We start from the raw sequence: 23,070 nt of genomic DNA on the forward strand, positions 1-23,070 counted from the left end.
TCGGAAATTTCGGTGCTCCCTGTGGACCCTTGGCCGGGTGTTAGAAATACCATTAAGCCTGGCAGTGGCGCCACAACTGCCACACCCGTCGCTGTTGTCCGTGTGGGGATACCTGCGACAAGATCTGTTGCCCCTCCTGCGCCGCCTTGTCCGCTGTTGTCCGAGTCAGACGCCAAGCCACGTGCGCTGCCAGGAGCAGGAGCAGGAGCAGAGCCTGGCGACTCATGTAGCTGGCGTCTACGATTTCCTGTCGCAGGTTAAATGTTTCCCCCCGTGCGCGTCTCCCTCCGCACTCGTGCACTTGCACAGGCGACGAATACTCGATAGTTGAGCAGTCTGATCAAACAGTTTTTTATCTACTTTGCATAAAGTCCAATGCGCTCTTAGAGCTCCTCCGGGGTCCATCGATTCTGCCAACAGTTGGGGGTACTTTTCACAGTGAAAGTTGCTCAAGTTTTAATGCCCTTTATATATTTTTTCTTTTCTGCAAGAACGCCCGAAAGTGACACTGAAATCAAGTGAGTATCTGCGCTGCCGGCACTCAGCTGACAATTGACTGACCTTGGCCCTACGACTCCCAGACTCTTTGCAGATGCACAATGACGAGCCCCTCGAGCTGGAAGCCCTGGCCAGCACTATCCAAGCCAGGTATGTGTAATCCGTAATCCTCGTTCCTCGTTCCTCGTTCCTCGTTCCTGTCTGCAAGGCTCGATCATTTTCTGCGTAGCGCATCATTTCTTTTTCTTTTGTGAATGACTCGCACGGGGACTGGGAGTTGGGTTTTTGGTCAGAGCCAGAGAGGCAATTCAAGTCGGTTTCGGTTTGGTTTGTTTTGTTTTGGATTGTTTATTTAACTTGCACCTCTTCCGGCTGACTGCTGACTACTGCTGCCTCTCCTCCTGCTGCTCCTCCTCCTGCTGCTGCCTTTATGGTTATGGATACAGTAGCCAGTGGCTCTGGCTCTGGCTCTGGCTGCGACTTGGATTCGCAGAGAGAGAGAGAGCAACAGTAGCAATGAATTTGCATGTAGTACATGAAAACCGTGATCTCCAATTTGTTGTTGCTGCCCGTTCCCCCCTCCCGCCTCCCGCCTGTCCCCTGACTCCAGCCACAGACTCGCATCGCATGGCATTGCCATGGGGATGGGTCTTGGGATCTTGGGTTTGGGTTTGGGTTTGGGGATGGCTTGACTTGGCATGGCGTTGCTTCGAATTGGTTACAGGGCCTGTGCCGTACTTAGCTACATGCCAAAAGTTTTGTAACATTATTTTAAGGTAGTCGGGCAGGCTGGCTGGCTGGCTGGTCGGTGCCTCCATGGAGCCACCTCCCGTTGCACAAGCAAAACGTTGCAAGTTGTCAGGCTTGCCATGGCAAATTTGCGATCAAGCGACAACAACAGTGACAACAAGAGTCGAGCCGTCGGTGACGGGATGCCCAATGTCCCTGCTCAGTGGCCATTTCTGGCACACACACACACACACACACACACACACACACACACACACAGTGTGTGATCTGTGAGGCAGGCTTCTTGGGTTACAGCGCTGTACATCACGTCGCCTTGTACGCCACGTACCATGCACACCCCTCCCATAGCCTTCCCCTCCCCCATCCCATCCCATCCCATCCCATACCAAGCAGCAGCATGCATGAGACTGCGACTCTGCACTGGGCACTGGGCCTGGCTTTTGGTCGCGCCTGAACTTTATTGACCATATTGATTGCTGCTGTATTGATCGCTTGTAACTGATAACCAGCAAATGGTCGGGGCCGTGGCGCACAGTGGGACGCTGTGACACACCATGCGAGAAATTTGCTCACAGCCTACAGCCAGCTCCAGCCAGCTCCAGCTCCTCCGCACAGCGCTGCTTGCTTTATGATGATGAGCCCAGCGGATGATTCGTTTGCGTTTATGCCGCGAGTATTTGTCGAACTTTCAGCTCTTTCCATTCATCCCCGATTCCCGATCTCTGCCCAATGGAGAGTCATATTCCACCGCTGACATTATCACGTTCTTGGCTGCGCATAAACGTAGAGCGCATCTAGCGCTGGCTACCGACCTGCTACGAAGCCAGCGGGCGGTGCCAGCTCCAGCTCCAGCTCCAGCGACTGTGAGACTGCGCTGCATATTCATAATTTCCAGTTGGGGGATTTATCAATTGCACATCTCAGTCATGAAAACGCATAAACATTTCAAAATGCCTGGCGCGGGTCAATAATTTGACATGAACGAAACAATATGCAGACACGTTCCCAGCGGGCAGGGACAGGGACAGGGACGGGGACAGGGACTGGGGCGAGATGGCAGCTGGCAGACAAGGGAACGTCCAGCGGTGTATGGAAGCAACTTTTTGCTTACCTTTTGCTGCCCCATTGATGATGTGTGAATAATTGAAAGCGGCAGCAGTTACAGGTTGCCTGTGGCAGGTTGCCCTACGGCTTCAACGTTTGCTCTGGGGGCGGCAGAGAGACTTTCAAGCCTAGTGGCAGAGTTGTCTACCAGCAACAGGCAAGCAAATACTCCAGAATACTCCAAGCCCTCAACAGGCAGTGCCAGAGAGCAAAAGAGATCAGCGAGGGAGAGAGTTCCCTTGCCATGGAATTCAATTTCGCTGCCGGCTGATGCTGAGGGAGTTAGACAAGCGCCCACACACACACACACACACACACACACAGACACAAAAACACAGACAGATTTTTGCAGTTTGTTTTTGATTTTCTGATTTTCTAGATCTTCAGCAGATTTTTGTTTGGAGTGCTCCACCGCCCACATTTTGATTCGTAGGCCCTGGGCATAAAATCTGAAATTAGTGAATTTTCTTCGTTGGCTTTCTCTCGGTTCTGCAGTTCTGCAATTTTGTAATTAATTTATTACTTCGCTCTGGCATGGGGCATACAAAAAATTGTCGCGACTCTGCGATGTGTCAAAACTATTTTTAATTGGTGGCAGCCCCTCGACAGACCAGACAGACGGACGGACGGACAGACGAGACCCGACCAGACCATACCCCAGCCCACTCAACTCAATCCCCGCTGATGACCCACGAGCAGGAATACGAGGAAGATCGTAAACTGGGAACGAGATCAAAGCAACAGCAATGACTGCCAAAGGAGTTCAGTTTCTATTTTCTGCAGATTTAATTGATATTTCGCGGCGTTGTGTCTGCACTTCACCTCCCACCACATGACTAATGTCCTACTCAATAGACACTAAAGATGCATTACCCAGTCCACAGTCCACAGTCCACAGTCCGCCAGTTTCCCCCCTAAAACCAATCCGATCCGATCCAAGCTGATCTGTCGCGGGGAGTATCTGGAAGGGTGGTCTCTCCTCTGCATCCACAATTGCATTTTAATGCAAATTTGGTGTCAACGCAATATCGACCATGACAGCAGCAGCATCCCAGGCATCAGCCTCAGCCGCAGCCGCAGCCACGGCGACGGCGACGGCCTCGAGCATCGCTCGTTGACGCTCACGCACTTTTCTCTCCATCTCCATCTCCGACTCCGACTCCACTCGGCTGTCTCTCTCTGGCTCCTTTTGATGGCCTGCTTGCCCTCTCTTTCTGGTGTGTAAGTGGCGGCTGCTGGGTGTTAAAGTGACTGATTAAGTTTGTGCTGTGTTGCTGTTTCTTTTGCTTTTGCTGTTGCTGTTGCTGTTGTTGCCTGACGCTAAACGAATTATACGCTTACGTAGGTGGCAGACACTCCGGCACACAGTCTGAGGCACAGCCAGGGCAGCGGCAGGAGCGACCGTTGCACTATAGACAGAGAGAGAGAGCTAGAGAGAGCGACAAATGAATTGAGACGCGCCACAAAAGTTATAAATATTGTCGCCTCGTCCCTAGGGGCGTCTCCATCGTCTAGTTGCTGCATCGGGGATCCTTGTGTGGGCGGGTGTGCGGTGCCGTAGATGCGATGCGTATGCAAAAATATCAGCAGAGGCGAAGGAGGGGCAGAACAGCAGACAGGCGAACGATGAGGCGTTGAGAAGGTGTTTGCGATCGAATGTGCACCTTCGGAGCTTCACCCTTGCCTTGAACTCACAAATGAAATTCGTTTGTGCAAAAAACATTTGAGAATTCTCTGCTGGAGACGGAGACCTTTCCAAATGTCTGATCACCTGTGAAGGCCAATTCCCAGGGTACATTACAGACTGCAGATCGAAGTCGTTAAAGGCTTGATAGGACTTTCATTCCACTTTCATTCCCATCGCAGACAGAAGCCGTTTCATTTCGGTGAACCAAAGAGGCGTCACCTCCATCTCTTTTCCATTTCCATTTCCATTTCCAATCCCATTCCGATTCCCATATTTACTATGACATCTAATAAAGTCGTTAAAAGATCTGCACACAGTCGTAAAAGTTGTGTAGGGATTTACTACCGTTGCGGGTCGAGGTCGGAGCTACTTTTTATGGCGCCCCGACAGAGCGAGAGGCGGCTACTGTCTGAGCGGATCGTGCCGTATTCCGGATGGGTTATGCCCCGTATCGATTGCGATTGGGATTGGGATTGTACACTTGCATAATTGAAACCTTTTGCCGAGTTTACGACGATCGTAAAGTGTTGGCTGTGATGGCTACTGGTTCCCAGTGCTGTCTGCGGCTACCTGTTCGATGGCCATTGAGGGGAATTTCGAGGGCAGTCATCGATGCTTATCGGTGAAAGTTTTACGACTTCGTTGAGGCTGGCAGCTGAGTTTGGACTTTACTGCAAACTGTCCCCCCCACCTGCGATGAGTTATCTAATCGTAGGAGGGAATCTCACTCCAAGATGACTGGGACAGATGCCAATACATGCCGTTCCTTTCATCGATTGATGGCTAACCTCAACCCTCTCAATGGAGATGAAAGCAGCCTTCCTCCCCCTATTGTCATTGCATATCCCGCGACTGGTTCAAAGCGATTCAATACCTTCCCCATAGTTTAGCCCGTCATTTCCCATTGCCCAATCTTTTATTGCTTCCTGTCTCGCTTCCTGGGACAACCTGCTGCTCCTTTCTTTGCGCTCCTTTCTCCATCATTTTTTGTACTTTTGCCTTGAATCGCATTTCAAAAGGCAACTTAATCGAGCAAAATAAACCGTTTTCATATGCTCGAATTGAGGCAAACACGTCGCATTACACGCGGCACAGAGGTGAGGTGCAGCCGGGGGACGCGGCAGCTGATTGTTGTCATTGGGTTCGGTTCGGTTCTTTGGGGAATATCTGGGGCCCTCGGGTGCCACGGGTTGGGGTTGCTTCCAACGCTCTTCTCTTTTTTTGCACGGATTTTCTTGTTCACTTCACGCGCTGTTCGAAATGCGCGAAATCTCTCCCTCTCTCCCTCTATCTCTCTCTCTGTGTTTGCAGGGGCGGGGAGTTTGCCTTTGTCAAAGGATTATCACTTCCTTTTGCTGGCTGGCTGGCTGGCAGACTGTGGATGAGGGTCGGGGGAGCGCTCTGCTAATGAGCTGTGCCCGTGGCAGCGACTGCGTACAGAGAGTATCTTCAGCTCTGGTCTTCCTTTTCCCCTCTCTTCACAGTGATTTGTCCGCTGCATTGTCCGCTCTTCGTTTCCCTCTGTCTAACATCAATGACAGAGTGTTTCGATCTATGGTCCTTGCCTGTGAGCTTTCACTGTATCAGTGCCCATCCCTGCACTGTTCCCCCCCCAACGTGCATAGTGGCTACATGTGGGGAAATGCTGTTTCGGATTGACAGTGTGCAATATGCGTTGATTTTGTATGGCCTTCAATTTTGAGGCTGATGTTGGGGCTGGCTGAATGCCGGCGATGCCGATTCGCCTCCATGGCATGCTGGGCTGAGAGGCTGATCTCGAAATGCAGATAATAATTATTTCAATATGTGTGACTGACTTGCTTGAATGACTGACTGCCAGTCCGCGGAGACGCAGACACACACAGACAGACAGACAGACAGACAAACAGACAATCCAGATGAACGCAGGGCAATGCCAATGCCATCGCCATCGCCATCGTCGTCGTCGTCGTCGTCGTCGTCGTCGTCATGATCTTCATTATCATTATGCGAATGGATCAAAACCGCAACGCCGCCAACATTCGATGGCCCCTGCTGACTCCACTTTTGCTCATCTGATGTTTGTGTTTCATTTATACACTTTTGTGCACGGGTTATACAGAATTTATGCGGCAGGAAGTCAAACGAGATTTGCATTAGACTAAAGAATAACAATCATCGCATTACCATAAGATATGGAAGGGTAAAAGAATCGATGGAATAAGACGCTGCTATGATTATTTGTAGCTCAAATGAAACTTCCAACGAAATGTAATCGGAGCAAAGTAAAGTTTCTGGGAAGTGCAAAGTAAAACTAAAACAAAAATCAAATCGAATTACCTCACATATCGCCGATAAGATGGAGCTCGATTCGCAAGTGTATCCGATTGTGCGGCGCTGGAAATTTGCACGTTCTGCTGTTGCTTCTGCTTTGTTTTTGCATGTGCTCCACTCAGTCTCTGGGCTGGGGGTTGTTCTTCCTCTTGTTTCACTTAATCACTTGTAGCGAGAGAGTTGCAGAGGGAGCGAGAGAGACGCACACAGTGCGAAAGAGAGTGGGGGACGGTGCGAAAGAGGGGGAAGATTTTTAAGTTGAAAATTGAATTTCTAAGAATTACAAAACAACAACTCCGCCAGCAACAATACGAAACGAAGAGGCAATATCAACAACAAAAGTGCCGTTGGCATTGGCATCGGCATCGGCATTGGCATCGGCATCCTCCCCGTGCACCACCCTCTCACCATGGGCATCCATCCCCAATCCATATACTCGCATGTATACCCATCTTCATATCCATATCCAACCCCATCCATACATGTCTTCGGCTTGAAGCCCCCCAACCCAGCCACCAGCCACCAGCCACCATCCATATCCCATATCCCATATCCCGTATCAGAAGAAGAGCGGGCTTCATTTCATTGCATTGCATTAATTTTGCCAATTAAAAAGTAAATAGAGCCTGCATCCTTCAGTCCTCCAACTCTTTTGCCCCACCCCGGCCCGGCCCCTTTGGCATCCACCCACAAGTGGTGGCATACGATGGATTCCATGGGCAAAGGGGCACGGAAAGGGCCACGGAATTGGCAGAACGCGCATCTTTTTCGGCTGTGGGCGCGCGCAAAACTTTTCAATACAATTTAATCCAATCTACACACACACACACACACACACACATGTGCTATGTGTATCTGTGAGGATGCTGATGAATGCCAGAGGCAGTGCCACATCCACTGTGCCCCCTGTGTCCAAAGTGCCTGGCTCAATTCAATCAGTTTTTCGGGCAGGGCCAAAGTGAAGCCCCGTCAAGTCGTTCCCCCCACACCCTGCACAGTGGGCTGCATGGCGACCATGGCAACAGCGCTGCGCAGGGTCGGCCCCACTGTGCCGACAGACAATTAAGTCCACCCGAGGGGCAACAACGACGGAAAGATGCGACCGCAACTTTGGCAACGGCCAGAGCCCTCAAACTCATGCCCCCCCCCCACCAGTCACTTGCGAGACTTGCACTATGGAAAACCGGCAATAGATAAGAGATATTATCAGAGTTCGGAACCATAATTAAGGGTCAGCCTCTGTCACTTTTATTGAGGGATTGTGGGTCCACTTCTTACCCTTCCAACTATGCAACATTCTCATTAGAACTCATCTTCGTTTGGCTAACTTTCTGTCAGTGTATCTGTAGTACACGGTTTGACGGTGTCAATACTGTCGACAAGCCCATACATTTGTGGGTTGAACCACCTGCCTGTTGGCTGCCCAGCCGCCTCCTAAATTGCTTCGCATACTCGCATGTGGAGGAGGCACTTGGAGACATGCCCCTGCTGCTGGGCGGGGGTCCAAAGTGTTTTTTGGGGCGTTTTTTGGAGGGTACACACTCGTACACTCAGCCGCAGAGTCTATGAACGTTCTTTTTCTGCTTCCTCAATCTTCTGGGGCATCCAGTCGCAACCGTTTTGTGGCGCAATTGTCTTAACCGTCGACGCGTCGCTTGCGTATCGCATATCGCACCTGATGGGTTGGGTTGGGCTGGGTTGGGTTTTGTGGGGTTCCAACCAGCTAGTCGTCGCCATCGTCGTCGTCGTCGTCCAACCATTCGTATAATTGTCGATGCGTTAAGGTAATTGTACACCTAACCAACTAGCAGAGCCAGAGCCAGAGGCAGAGGCAGAGCAGAGCAAGGCCGACCCATCTATGTATCTGTATCTCTGTGTATCTGTATCTCTGTGTATCTGTATCTCTGTGTATCTGTATCTTAGAGCATGACGCTTAGGCTGTGGCTCTATCTCTGACTCTGACTCTACCTCTGCCTTCTGTTCAATGCCGTTGTCGTTGTCGTTGTCGTCGATTCACTCACTCGTTTCTAAGTTTACGTTTGTCGTCGTTTGCCATATTGGTGGCACGCTCCGCCGCCTGTCTTTGCAACCAGCCAGCAGCCAGCAGCACCCTGCCTCCCGGGCCGCCCAATTTCCACGCCCTTTACACCAACAGCATTTAAAATTTTCCATTTCCCATTTCCCATTTTCCACTTCACTCCCCAAGCAACTGTTCAACTGAGTTCGGTTCGGTTTGGATCGGTTTTTGTTTAGTCTGGTTTTGGTGTTTGGTTTTGGTCTGATTTGCTAGATTTGATTTCAAGAAATCCCAGCCGGCGCCCTGCCTGCCACTTGCCGCCCACTTCCCGCCTCACATGGAGAGGCATGGAATGGCTTCGAATGAACGCATGAGCTCTGGTTTTGTTTTTGGTTTTGGATTCCGATTTAGATTCGCATTTGTCAGTCCTTTGTGCGACTTGCTTGTGCGCTTTGTCTCCGCTCCGACTTGAAGGCAGCTCTCCAATTACAGCTGCAACAAACAAAAAATGATAGCAATTAAATGGGATCCCTAGCCATGCTGACAATCGACTGACTGAGTGACTGGCCAAGGTCCAGTCGGTTTGGCTCAGATTCGGTGCGGCTCCCGTTGAAAGTCGCCCCATTCAATAGGATCTGTTTGGATTATGAATTATAATTCCATGGTTGGGGCGGGGGATCGATGTTTATTTGCGTGGCTACTTGATAACACTCCCCGACAATTGTACACAAAAAAGGGCATGGAATTATGCTGGGATTTTGATGGTCGTCTAGGAAAAAGAATTCAATTCGAAATGTGATTGCTGGATGGAATCAGAAACTGCCTTTAGGTATACAAACTTTCAATGGGATCTTATGTCTTTTACCCTTTGAAATCCGCCGTTTAGTTATTGAGCATGAAGATAGGTCCAAGTAGTAGCCTTATGGACTCTCCCTTAACCTTCTGCATTCGCTTCCAAGCTTCCCTGGCCCATCCTTGGATCCTTCCTTGCTTATCCAGTGTCCAGCTTGCTGGCGCTTGGCGCGCGTTGCCTCTCGGTTGCTTCGGTGTCTCGCAGGAGGGTTTGTTTTTCGGGCCTCTTTCGTATAATTTTTATATGCAGTCATCAACAGCTCATATATATTTTTATTGCCAACGCGCTCAGCGATATGCATCTGAGGCAGAAACAAGAAACAGATCGGGCAACAGCCACATGAAGATGATGATGATGATGCGGATGATGACTATTTCTGCGTACAGATTTCCAATAAAAATGTTTTTCGACTTGAGTTCGGTTTGACTGCCTCTCCAGCCTCAGCCTCAGCCTCAGCCTGAGACTCAGTATTTCATCTGCCTCTGGGCCTCTGTGGGTCTGCTGTGTGTGTGTGTGTGTGAGCGAGATTTACACGCTGATACAAGAAATACACCAATGAAAAAAAGAACAACAACAACAAAGGCCCATAAAGGCAGCGTTGCCTGCGCTTAGTCACTAGCAAAGGCAAAGATCTCCCCACAACCCCCAACTCTCTCTCTCTCTCTCTCTTTCTTTGGTGGTGTCTCTTTCTGGCATTTTGGGTGTAAAGATTTATTTCTTTATTTTGGCAGCCAGTACAGGCGTCTCCAGCTCCGTTTTGTCTCTGTTTTTATTACCAGGAAATTTATATTTAATACGTTTTTTCCGCGTTTCGGGTGCGACTTTGTCCGCTAGCCCACTAACCCACGAAAGGCTCTCCCGATGCACTAGAACCAACTGCTGGTTATCTAAGACAAGCATCGATACATGGACCAGAGCAAACTAGAACTGGTGTGGCGGGAGGGGATCGGTAGTCAATTTTCAATGGAAGCAACACACAATCCAACGGCGATTCGCAGAAGACTCTAAGAGTCGATCCTGTTGGATTTTATTATTTATTGATCACATCACAGTTAGCTTTGTAGTTAGCGTTTTTCAAAGTAATGCCGTTCAAAGATTAACCAAAGTACACACCTTGGGCCGTTATAGGAAGCAAGACCCGCAGTCGCCCACGACCTCGCTCTCGTCCTCGACTTCGTCCTCGACTTCGTCCTCGACTTCGTCCTCGACTTCGACTTCGGCTTCGTCCTCGACTTCGACTTCGTCGGAAATCGTTCAGCAGCTTCGACGTCCGTTGAGGTTCCGCATCAATCCATTCATTCTGTTGAAAGGTCACCAGTTTGAGCGCATCAGGGAGGTTCTGGAGCTCAACGCATTCGAGCTGGCCGCCGGCAAGAAAACTAAGTACAAATGCATTTGCTCGGCCACGAACGAACGAACGAACGTAAGCTCTCATTGACCGACCCCCATTTGTTCTCCAGGGTTTCCGCAAAGAGGGTCTTCATGCGAGTGTGGCATCAGGTTTCCTTCATGGATAACCAGCCACCCTCCCGCCCGCTCCAACTGGAACCATTTAAGCCCGAAGAGTCCGAAGAGAGTGACGAGCAGCAGCTCTTCAAGTTGCGCAAGGTGGAGACATGCTACGACCTGTCCCGTGTGGGCATTGAGCCACCAGCCACAGGCCCTGAGCAACAGGGTGGATCCTCTGACGATGGGGGCGAGGCAGCCACTTCCACTTCCACTGCCACTGCCACTGCCACTAAGCCAACAGTGTTCGAAGCCATGGAAGACGAAGACGAGTCCATGGACGAGCTGGTGGATTAGAAAATTCGAGTGGCAAGCGAAAAAAGAGCAGCAAAAAGAATCTAGACCTTAAGCCTATGGCACAAATTAATAGTAATAACCGTCGCATCAGTAGAAATTAATAAGATGCTCAATAAATTCGCTCGAGTCGAAAGCTCAGAAAAACGTGTGCAAACAATCGATCAATCAACATTTGACAGGCACACACACAAGTCTCCCGTCCCATGGAAGCTGCGAGTTCTCCGGTTCGGAGACGGAGTCACAGAGAGTCGGGGATGGCTGACAGGCAGTCTGCCTGCTGTTGCTACCAATCTTTGAGGCGAGACTTCAAAACAATTACACAGCAACATTTCAGAGGCAGGAGAGATGCAGATGCAGATACAGATACAAATCCGCGTGTGTGTATCCGTGCGTTGCTCAGACAACTGCCACTGTACGCCAGAGCAACTGACTGACTGACTGACTGACTGACTGACTGCTGGCTGTTGATTCAAGCGATTAATCGATAACAAATAAAAACATTTCGACAACTACTTCCAAGGAACAGAAACCCAGTCTTGAGCTCATTCCCAACTCCAACTCCAACTCATACTCAAACTGCAACTCCAACTCCAACTCCCAACGTCTCTTTGGCTGTCAACAAGTCGACATTGTGTTTATGAGTGGCGTGGTACGCATAAATGCCATGGAAATTTTCTTTTTAATCAATTATGAGTATTAAGCAAAGGGGCCAACCGTTCTCCATATGGGCAGCTCGCATGCAGAACTGTGGGATCGTATCGGATCTCCTCCGGCTCCTCTCTCTCTTGTGCGATCGCCGATCGGGGTGAGACCTCAAACCGCGAGCGATCGCGCGCGCGATCCTCAGCCTCAGCCACAGCCTCAGCCTCAGCCTCAAGATAAAAATCGCAAACATTCTTTATTGAATGCTGTAGATGCCAACGCCAGTCCGCAGTCCGCAGTCCCCCGTTCCACTTTCTGTCTTTGTGTGTGTGCCCCTAAGACCATGTGGAGTGGCACTTGGAGTGCGACTCTCAGGCTGAAGTACGAGCACTGGTGGCAGTGGCAGTGGCAGTGGCAGTGGCAGGCAGGCTGTGGCTCCTCCGCTCCTTGCGATCGGCTGGGAATAGATCTGCCATGGATGTGGCAGATATTTCGGGGAGCTACTGGTAGGCTGCGCATATGCCTGGCTCTCGGGAGGGTAGCGCACCGATCCCTGCTCCTGGCCACAATCAAACAAATCATAATCGGTGGCTGGCTGGCTGGCTGCGGGCGGCAGTAGACAGTAGCTGCATACGCTTCAAACGGTCGACAGTTTGTCTGTCAAATTGACATTACACACAGCGAAGCAGCCAGAAGCCGCTACGGAGGCAAAGTCAAGTGCAAGAGCAGCAGCAGCAGCAGCAGCAGCAGCAGCAGAGGTTGGGGCAGCCAACAAGTTGCATTTACATGACACATGCAGCAGGGCGCAGGGCTGAAGGCTCCTCTCTGCTTGAACTCCGGGCGTAGGCTGGGCTGATGGACCGAGGACCCTGTAGCCTGTAGCCAGTACCCTGTGCCATGGCTGATGCCTCGACGACGTTGCCTGTTGGCTTCTGTTTGCGGCGCTGACTCAGCTGAAATCGCAGCAGCAGAGAGGCACGGAGCATACGGGGAAGCTCAACCTGATGATTTTCTGCATGGCTTGGCTTGGGTTCGTTCTGCCTTGGCAACCTGTTGGCAACTCATTAAATAATGCCGATGACTGGACAAATTTGAGGCACCTCCGCCGCTCCAGAGACACCCATACACCCAGGCACCCATCCACCAATATGTACAATCGTGTGCACACTTTTTGCCTCATGCCTTAAATGAAAAGTGATTAAACAAGCCCCTGCCCAGGCCATGGTCGAGGCCAGTCTCGAAATTTATAATCCTTGTTGTGCAATGAAATTGCATTTGACTGGGGACTGGGGACTGGGGAGAGGGACTGAAGACTGAGACAGAGACGGAGTCTGAGGCTGATGCCAAAACGTTGGCGTTATAATTCTACCAGTCCCTCGTCCAGCGTCCACCGTCTGCTCCGACTCCTCCTGCAGTGGAGCTTCTGCCCGGGACTCTCCTCTGCCATTGCTGTGTGTGCCAAAGTGACACTTGTACAGATTTTCTTAATGCGCCAAAGTGCCACTTGTCGTCTGTTGACGCTCTTCGTCCTCAGCCTCAGCCTCAGCCTCAGTCTCAGCATCATCTCCAGCTCCATCTCCATTTTCATGCCCATCCTCAAGCCATTCCCATTTGTGTGGTGTGCATCCTACCGGGCAGATCGAAGCTGCTGCAAAATTTTGTTAAATCAGCGCTAAATGTCCCAAGACCGAGACAAGTTAGCAGAGAGCAAAAGACCAAGAAGAAGCCTCAAAACTTGTCCGTTGTCCGCTGCAGAGTTCTAATTGCTGGCCAACGCATAATTTGTCACATGCCAAATTAATAAACGACTTTGCCCAGATGCACCTTTTGGGTTCTTGATGCCCCCCTGGGCACTCACTCACTCAACCAGTCAGTCCATCAGTCCATCAGTCGCTCTGTCATTCAGTCGCTCAGTCAGCTGCACAGTAGCAGCTGATTTGGCTTCAAGTTGGCCGAATCGGTCCTTTGATTGAGTGGATGATGTGGCCGATGTGTGTGCTGAGGGCTTCTGCTTTTGCTCCTGCTCCTGCTGGTGCTGTGTGGGTTGAAGTTGGAATACCGCCAGGAAGTGGGTCTTTGCCACACTTCGAAGGGAGCTCAATCGATTAAGCACTGAAATTTCTGCAGAAATCCAAACAAAAGGGAATTAAATGTGTTGACTGAATCATCGATGAGGCAGGAATATAATATCTATATATTCCTTATGCTTTCTGGGCTATGACTTCTCGCTCTGTGTGCTTCCAATCGCCGAACATTGAATACCCACAAAAGGGGCGTTCTTGGCCCCAAACCATTCAGCGGCTACGCAGAATATGGCGACTCTTCTTAATTGCAGCTACTTGCTGTTATTGCTGTTCCTATGGGCATTTGACAGGGTACGCCAGGGAGCGATGGGTTGTCTGTTCTCGACTGGAGGTGAAGAGGTTTCTGTTTGAGAGAAGGATTTAAAGGTTAGACGCAAAATGTGACTCAAGGTGGAGCCAAGCAGTGAGCTTGGTTCCAGTACTTTCCAGCACTGCTTTGTGCGTTAACCAACACCCTTTTCAGCACTTACCCACACCACATTCTGCACTCTCTTTGCTCATTTAAGCAACTGCTGGGAGTGCCCCCAGTTGACACCCTCTTTGGGACCTTTTTTGCTTTCGTTGAGAGCCCGCCGCCGGGCAGTCTTTATTTTCTTGGGTGTTTTTTCTTGCCTCTACATGGCGCTGGGACTGTGGCTGGTGCTGGTGCTGGTTGAGGCTGCCACTTAATTTATTTGTCACCGAACCGAAGCGCAAATGAAGTTCGAAATGAAAAAAAAGAGAGACGACGACCACGACGACGACATGCAAAGGCAACTGAAGCAACAACGAACCACGGAATCGTTTGAAATTACACAAGTTGCAAGCAAAAGAAGCAGCCAAAGCCAAAGCCAAAGCCCAGCAAAAACGCTGAAGAAATAATTACAAATTAAAATGAAACACGGAATGGGACATACAGACATACACACATGAGGAAGAGCTCTGGGGATGCGCCAGTGGCATCGGAGGAGGCAGCGGAGGAGGGTCCAATGTTTTACCCAAGCTTATAAATAGCTGCGTTGACGACGCTGGCCACGCATGCGCAAAGATTTGTCATAATTGATAAACGACAACAGCAGCGGCCACATATGTACATACGAGAGACTCCTCCATATCTGACGAACCGAGTGAACCCGGGGCGGGCGACTTCGATGCCTCCAAAGGGGTGGACGTGGACGTGGACGTGGCCGTGGACCAGTGGCAGTGACAGTGAACACTGAACAGTGAACACGCCTGGCCGAGCACACAAATCGAAGCGTTCTTGAATACGGAAGGCACTTGGGGGAAGGTGCCAAGTGCCTTGAACCTCTTACGGCAGAGACCCAACTACAATTTGATGTTCCAAATCGAAGTTAAATTTAAAGACTAGCAAGAGAGCCACAATTTGATATGTTTAGAATATCTAGAAGATCTGCCAAAAGGTTACTCCTTTCGTTGTGATTAGCAAATAGTTTTCCCATCGATTTCAGCACTGAATTGGAATCGTTACAAGTAAATTCCTCCGTGGATATCCTTAGCTTTTCGCTGCTTTTGGTATATTGTGTTCAAATATTTCTACCCCAAAAGATATCTCATTAACAAAACAGCAGAAACGGATGCAGAACTAGAACTAGAACTAGAATTAGAATCAAAGCATTGGTCTTCAACTTGCTGCTTCGCTCTTACATTTTCTGCTTCGTTCGTTTTATGTAGATATTTTCCAACCATAATTGTAGATCCTTAATTAGCCCAATAAATTATACTTATGCCCGCAAAAGCACTGACTCGATCCTCATGCTAAGTTTTCCTTTTGCCCCAAACCAAAGAACATTCCCAAGCAATCCCCCAGCCGAATCTTCGGCTAACAAAATCAATCGATCTTCGCATGGCAGCACAGATCCACAGATCCACAGGGATCTATACACCTTCGGCAAGCGGCAGTCAGTGCCTGCAGCATCTGTAGATCTCTGATGTGATGTGCACAGGTGACGATGACGATGACAACTTCAGCATCTTAACTGCACCTTCGACAGCGACGACAACAACAACAACAGCAACGACAGAGACAGAGACTGAGACAGCGACAACTGCGACAACGATGACGCCAAATTGGCAACGCGTTTTTGTGGTTTGGTTTTTTTGTTGCTTTTCTTTTTTTCACTTTGTGTTCGTTTTGTGTTGTTTTTTTTTTGCTCAACGAACGTGAGAACCAATTGCTATGTATGGTCATTACAAGCCGTCCAGTCTGGATGGATCGCTTGAGCTGGGAGAGCTGGGGGAGCTGGGAGAGCGGGGCCGAGCGGAGAATTCAGAGTGTGTTTGGTGTTGGCTCGGTGTTGGTTAGAGCGAGAGATAACCCATAAATATTTTAATGATGATTACATTTTAAAAACGAGTGAGCGAACGAGTGAATGAACAGGCGAACGAGCGGCACGAAATCGAATGAGAAATCACAGGGCCGATCAAGCAAGAGCAGCTCCTACAGAGATCCTCCTGGGGCAAGGCCTGGAGTGGCTCCGACCAGTGATGAGCTACTACGCCAGTGCCGGGCGACACTGACGACATTTTTGGAATTACATTGACAGGCCAAGTTGAGACTAAAAGCGATAATTATTGCCACAGCACTCTCTGTCCCCGTCCCTGTCCCAGTCCCTGTCCTGTAAGTGTTGGCGATCGTGTCTTTGGCAGCGAGAAAAACATGGTCTGGCCTGCAGAAAATAAGGAGATCGCAGCTGTTGCCACTGATCGACGGCGTCTTGCCAATGTAATTTCAATAATTTTATCTGAGGCCGCGCGCGTCTGCCGTGATTCGATTGGGTAACCGGTGAGCGCTGAGCGGTGACAGATCAAAGCCATCCCAGCACCCAGCTCCCAGCACTCAGCTCAGACTCTCAGCGTCGGCAAAGATCACTGATCGCCAGCGATGGGTGGAGTAGAGTGGGGTGGACTCGGTTCGGTTCGGTTTGGCATTGGCATTGGCATTGCTCCTGCTCCTGCTCCAGATGTTTAGCTGCACTTTGGCGGCTCCCAGTCAAGCCCAAGCCCTGTCCCTGTCCCTGTCCCTGTCGCGATCGCAATCACACACAAAGCCAACACTCGAAGCGCAATCATCAACATCAGAGCGAGCGTCATCAGCCGACCGATCCGCTGCACTGCCAATTACTCGCCAGCATTGTTGACATGCCTTTTGCCATTTGCATCGTTTTCGTATTGATTTGTTTAAGTCCAGGCAACGTCCACTCGCCACTCCACTCCAATCCACTCCAATCAGCACACCACAATTTTCGGCATCTCAAGCCCCAGCCCCAGCCCCAAGAACTGTAGCGATCCCAGCACAGGTTGCAGGCTGCAGGCTGCAGGTTCCAAGTTCCAGCTCTCAGGTCCCAGTACCCTGCATTTTTCTCCCACGGACAGCAGCGTGTGAATGAGCCGCTGCGCGGGTTCAATGTGCCGATCAAAAATATGTCAAAAATCTATCGAACTCTTGCTCCTCGATCGAACTGCTTGCTGTCTGGACAGACCGGACAGGGTGCATGCCTCTGCGATTTGTAGGTCAGTTATCGACCCAGTTTACGTGAGGAGAGCCTCACTCTGTACAGAGGAAAGTGCGCTGGGGGTCTGTTGGCTGGCTGGTGACTCAACTAGAGGGGTGTCCTGAAATTCTAAATGAAGCTACACAACTTTAGGAGCGGAAATCTTTCATTTAAATTGAATTAGCTGCAAGAACAGAGCTCCATTTGGGAGAGGTGCCAGCCCAAAACAAACCATTGATTTAGCCACACTTTAGCATGAATTTATTTATGTTTCTTCTCAACTTTTTATGGCAATGTTTTGGCTTAGAAGTTGCCCACAGATATCAAGGAATTTCTATATATCTTGTGCATATTTGAAACTACTTTTTGATTGAATTGAATGGCCAACCGAAAGCACTTCCTACTTGATATCAAAGCTCAAACCTTTCGAATGCCGCAGAGTTCCAGCCTTTGAGTACACCAAAATCGTAAATAGAAAACCCAAAACAGAAAGCTCTGAATCTGAAGTCTCTATCAATCAGTAGATCCACTTTCGGGGGCAATTAAAATTCGATTGAAATCGCCACGAGGTGAACATGTTAATGGAGAAGAGGCAGACGCAGAGGCAGAGGCAGAGGCGAGGCCTGTTACCGATTCACTGGCAGCAATTTTCCCACAGCAATTGGCAAAAAAACATTGGGGATCGGGGATCGGGCGCAGTCGCAGCCGCATTTCATTTGAGATTCCAGAGGCGTTTCGGTTCAAACATAAAATAAATAAAAATCAGTACAATTCGAAGAGCTGTTGTCGCCTTTGAGCTTTTGCGACAATCACTCACGTTGCCTGCCTGGTTCCGTCTCGTTCTCCCCTCTGCCTCCTCTGCCTCCTCTGTCTCTCTCTCTGCCACCCTCCTCCCTGGCTGCACCTTCCCGTTCCGCAGTGGCCGTCGTGCGTTCAATCATCGGCAATCGTCTTTGAGGCCCTGATTCGTTCGTTAAACGTTCTGCGTATTGAAATGAAATTTGTGTCGCTCGACACGATGACTTATTCAATTATTCGATACGATAACACGTGATTGAATTATTGAAATAGTTCCCCTTGCCCTTGCCAGGCCATGTGGCAGCCTGCTCTTAGCCTGGCTTTTGCCTTCAAATCGATTTTGGATATTTCTCTATTGTGTACAAAAAAATTATAAGTTTTGCCACTTCACAAAATGGTCGAGCAGAAGGAGGAAGCGCTGGGCAACGGTGACCTGAACAGGACGAGCAGCGACGAACTGATACTGATGAGTCGCCAGCGTCGCCATGCGGTTCACTATGCCAGCATCGAGGAGTTCCTCGCCAGCCTGAACATCAGCGACACGGCCCTGATCTCGCCCAAGGATCCACGCCCTCGGACCCTCAGTCTGGAGCGTTACAAGAGCTTCATGCGGGGTCCCGAGGCATAGATCTGCTCCGACGTTTGCCACCAAGAGGACTGATCGGGGAGTGTCCAGAATGCCACAAGGGATGCAAAAATCCAGCAACAAATTGAACAATTAAAATGCAGCTTGGAGGGAGCTGGTTCTGGTAATCATTGTTGCAAAGTGTAGGAACATGTGTGGCGGTTTTCACTCTTTTCACTCTTTTCACCCTCCCCCCTGTGGCCCTTCCTTGAGAGCAGCAAAAATTCCCCAAGTTGACAGTTCGTTTTGCATAATTGTGGCGCGGCGGGGCAACGGACAGCGCATACAAATTGATTATTGAACCGAATTGTTGATATATTTTTTATGGTTTGATTTATGATTGCCATCCAGTTGTCAGTCAGTCAAAGTATGCCCGAAGGGGGAGTGGAGAGCGTTCTTTAACGATTGAGCATCAAAAATGCTAATTGAGCTGTTTATCGATTTGTCAACAGCAATAACCCACAAAAGGCGCAGAGCCGCGACAATGGCCACATCATTCCTTCGCTTCATTGCCCCTGGGTTGCCTTTCCCCTCTCCCCTCTCCCCTCTCCACACCCCTCTGGAGCTTCACGCTCTCCATTGAGTTTTATTGACTATTAAAATTGTGTCAAAATGTGTTTGAAATTTTTTATTGTTAATTATACTGTGGCGGGCGTAATGTGGAACCAATAAACAATACCGAGACACTGCAATCGAATCGAGAATTCTGGAACAACGCAAGACTGGCGGCTGCCCCCCGCACGCCCCGTACTGGGAGTTCCCCTTCCCCTTAGGCAGAATCTGAACTAATTTAAAAAACTGAAAAAGCGTGAAGACCGAAATGAAATCAAATCAAAATCGAATTCGAAAACTTTCAAATGAATAGACAGGCAAATCGGACATGGATCAGACAACGTCCAGGGCAGGGGCTGGGGAAGGGGCAGTGGCAGGGGCAGGGTCCAAGCGAAGGCCAAGAAGCGACAGGCTGCTGCCAGGCCACGACCACTGCCTGGGTTTCAGTTTGAGTTTGAGTTTGAGTAATGAGGCCTGGAGCTTGGAGATTGGAGCTTGAAGAAGCTGGAAGCTTGGTAGCCTGGAACTGGTCGCTCCACCGACCGCCCTGGCCGGCTGGCTGGCTGGCTGAATGACTGACTGACTGTCAGACGAGCTGACAGAGAGGCCCAGAGATCTGCAGAGACCCGCAGAGGGAGTGTGTAGGGTGCCCCTGACTGACATTTGATTATTGGCTTCCAATTTGTTGCAGATTTTGTTTTTATTTTCCATTCAAGCGCAAATTGCGTGCCAGGCCGAGTGATCGAGGGATCGAGGGACGGGACGGGACGGGACTGGTCTCGCAATCACGGTTCGCAAATTTGCACAAAAAACAAGAGCCAAAAGCACAAGCGAGAGAGAAACAGAAACAGAAACAGATACAGATACAGGGAGGAGGGCTCGCTCTGAACGAGCAGCGAACAGAAGTCAAATTGTGGCCAACATGGAAATTAATGGAGCAATGGAGCGAGCGGCAGCGATCGAAGCAGCAGCCCAGCAGCAGCCGTGATCTCCTTCTCCTTCTCCTTTTCCATCTGCAGCTCCATTTCGTGGCTGCTGCTGCTGCTGCTTCCAAATCGGAGGCAGGAAAGGAGCTATTAAGACAGAGAGGGATGGCTAGAGGGAGCCCGACCAGGCCAGGCCAGGCCCGGCCCGGCATTGCTCTGGTTTCATTTCTTTTCCTTTTTTTGCACTTTAATGAAGGCAGTTCGATCGATTTGGCTGGCTGCGAGTCGTGGCCTGTCAAGGCAGCTCCAAGCTGCCCCAGCAGCCACGGCAGCCCCAGCCACAGTTCCAGTTCCAGTTGCAGTTGCAGCTTCATTTCCTCGAGATGGCATCGATTGCGATCGTTTCGTGTGCGATAATATCGAAAGAAATTGCAGCGGAAGTCAGAGTTCAATTTTCATTCGAAAGGAAATCAGTTCTCAGTCGAGTTTGCGTTCATCTTTGATGATTGTGAGGAGTTCCAGCATCCATGATCCTCCCTGAATGCCACGATCATTGCTGCGTGTCACGCTGCCATCGCTGTGGCCAGTCCGCGGCACAATTTCAGTTTGCTGCTGTTTGTTGTTGGCCTGGCCAACGATGGCCAGAGACCCTCCAAGCCACCCCGCTCCCCCCAACTCTTTGACTCTGTGGCAGCATTTTCGATCTGTCTGTCAGTCAGCTGCCATTTTTGCTTGGCTCGGGCAGCAGCCAGCAGCCAGCAGCAGCCAGCAGCCAGCCAACCAAGTCAGCGAACCAATTGATTGACATTGCCCACAACGCCCTTTTGCTCTGGCAGCTTGGCCCCAACTTGGGGCGGTCCAAAGAGCGGCACGGCACCGAATAGTGGCAGCGTTTTGTGCACAAGTGTACCGGAAATGTGGGAAAATGTGGAACCATTCATGAATGGTTTTGTGCTTCTGGCGAATTATGCCCCAAGCCAGCTAAAAATTATACAACAATAATTAATTAAGGCAAGAAGTCCACACACAAAAAACCAGCTCCATGGGGACAGTGGCCAAGACCTCGTCGGTGTGTGGAGTGTTAACCAGTTAGCCAAAGCCAAAGCCACAGCCACAGCCAAAGCCGAAGTTCATTCAAGAAAAACTGACAATGACAAAAAACAGTTACTACAGACAGCAGCGAGGAGCTGGAGGAGATGGAGCAACAGTCGTTGAGCGGTCAAAGCCGTGTCATTATGAAATTCAAAGAAATGAAGCATTCAACTGAAACAATCTCGAAACAACAAACAGGAAAATGTGATACATGCGAGTGCCCAAACGAGTGTGTGTCTCATGACTGAATTAGCATGGCTGCGAGGCAGTAGCCACCGCCCATTGATAAAGAGCCACTTCCACTTCCACTCAAGCCTTGGCCATTGAGAGGCGAAGCGCTCTTGGCGCTCCAAAATGTTTGACAAATTAATACAAAGCTCAGAGTCGGTCTCAGACCTAGACTCAAATTCAATCCTCAGAGACTGGCTGGCTCCGTTTGATGTCAACCGCCACTCGCTGGGCCAGTTTCAAATTTGTAATTGGGAAGTGCCATAAACGACAGCTCCAACTTCATAGTTTGATTGCTTCAACCGGCCACAACTTGTCCGTCCATTGGCTGGTGTGGATTATATTTTGCTTCTCACCATTTGTTCGCTTCTCGCTTTATGATTATTTTTACAACTATTATTATTATTATTATTTGAGTTGGATCTGTCTGTCGCTGGTTTTTACAATTTCCACCGAACATGAACACCGAATTTCATACTCCGAAATGAATTTATGGCCATTAAACTGTGAGTTATGTCTTTATAAGTCCATGTCCAAGCCGACAACTACAGCACGGTGGGTCAGAGTGCCAGAGGGGAAATTCAGGGAAATCGAAATCAGCTTCCAGCTAAAGATTCCAAGAATCTGGAATAGATTTTCGTGGGTTTAAGCATCGAATGTGCTGGAATTTCTGCCTCAATCCATTCATATTCCCTGCCGTTTCCAAGCCATTTCCCCCGACTATCAAACGGCAACTTTCCCAGCGGATCGGATCGCTTCCAGGCCATCTACAGCTGACAGACCAGACAGACGGAGAGAGAGAGGGAGAGGGAGATTTTGTTCATTAACAATTAGCACACAACTGCTGACACTTTGGTGGAGTCGGTTTCTGCAGTTCTCTCAACGCTTCAATTGAGCAGTCGCAGGAGATTTTCCATTTGCCATTTTCCCAGGCATCCATTTGCCAGACGTGTACACATTTCTAATTAAATTTTCAAAGTTGTTTTTCCCCATTCTGGGCAATTTTTGATTGACATTTTACATTAAATGCTCCTCCAGCCACGGCGCACTGCTGCAACGGAGAGCAGCGATGGACCAGGTCCAAGTCTGGCCACGGAGCAGCAGAGACCATCAGGAGAGCAGAGGAGCAACGTTGAAATTGATCAATTTCACATAATTTCAAGGCAAGTCGGACGCGGTAATGCAAATCCGACAGATGCGACTACGATTCAGCCTCAGTCTCAGTCTCAGTCTCAGCTCTGACTGGGGAATGTTAGAAGTTAGCTTAGATCGCTGAAGCATTGCTGAGGGAGATGCAGGCAGCCACATTTTGGGGAGGAGAATGGCTGGCTGGCTGGCTGGCTGGATGGAGCAGCTTATGATTGACAACAACTGAATTGAGCCGCTCTGTAAGTCCACGCATTCGGAGCCAAGCCCTGCAGATCCTAACCGATCTGAGCCGAAGCGATGCCTCCCCGGCCCCTCATCGGCTGACAGCTTGACGGGCTTTGGGCGCTTTAAACGTTTCGGTTTCGGTTTCGGTTGCCTCCCTCGCGCGCATCGCCTCTGCTTTTGGCCTCTTTTAATTGCTGGCCGGGCCAACTCCTCAGCCTCTTTCACAATTCTCA

The 23,070-nt window shown here is 49.8% G+C and overlaps 2 protein-coding genes across 2 annotated transcripts; both read left to right on the top strand.

Moving 5' to 3' along the window:
- The first annotated feature begins 592 nt into the window (after positions 1 to 592).
- On the top strand, positions 593 to 11,025 carry LOC117903240. Its single transcript, XM_034815143.1, has 3 exons — positions 593 to 648; positions 10,318 to 10,605; positions 10,683 to 11,025. The coding sequence occupies exons 1-3, from the start codon at positions 593 to 595 to the stop codon at positions 11,023 to 11,025; spliced, it is 687 nt and encodes a 228-aa protein (XP_034671034.1).
- A 7,399-nt stretch (positions 11,026 to 18,424) lies between these two features.
- Positions 18,425 to 18,774, top strand: LOC117903069. Its single transcript, XM_034814838.1, has one exon. It carries the CDS (start codon positions 18,435 to 18,437, stop codon positions 18,666 to 18,668), a length of 234 nt encoding a protein of 77 aa, XP_034670729.1. The 5' UTR covers positions 18,425 to 18,434; the 3' UTR covers positions 18,669 to 18,774.
- The last annotated feature ends 4,296 nt before the right edge of the window (positions 18,775 to 23,070 follow it).

This window comes from Drosophila subobscura, chromosome A, assembly GCF_008121235.1.
Source record: "Drosophila subobscura isolate 14011-0131.10 chromosome A, UCBerk_Dsub_1.0, whole genome shotgun sequence".
Classification (NCBI taxonomy): domain Eukaryota; kingdom Metazoa; phylum Arthropoda; class Insecta; order Diptera; family Drosophilidae; genus Drosophila; species Drosophila subobscura.

Bases quoted from the DNA above. Each gene is read 5' to 3' on its own strand.
- LOC117903240 (XM_034815143.1), top strand. From the start codon at position 593: ATGCACAATGACGAGCCCCTCGAGCTGGAAGCCCTGGCCAGCACTATC. The intron at 649-10,317 runs GTATGTGTAATC...TGCCGTTCAAAG, and splicing joins GCCAGCACTATCCAAGCCAG to ATTAACCAAAGTACACACCT. The intron at 10,606-10,682 runs GTACAAATGCAT...TTTGTTCTCCAG, and splicing joins GCCGCCGGCAAGAAAACTAA to GGTTTCCGCAAAGAGGGTCT.
- LOC117903069 (XM_034814838.1), top strand. From the start codon at position 18,435: ATGGTCGAGCAGAAGGAGGAAGCGCTGGGCAACGGTGACCTGAACAGG.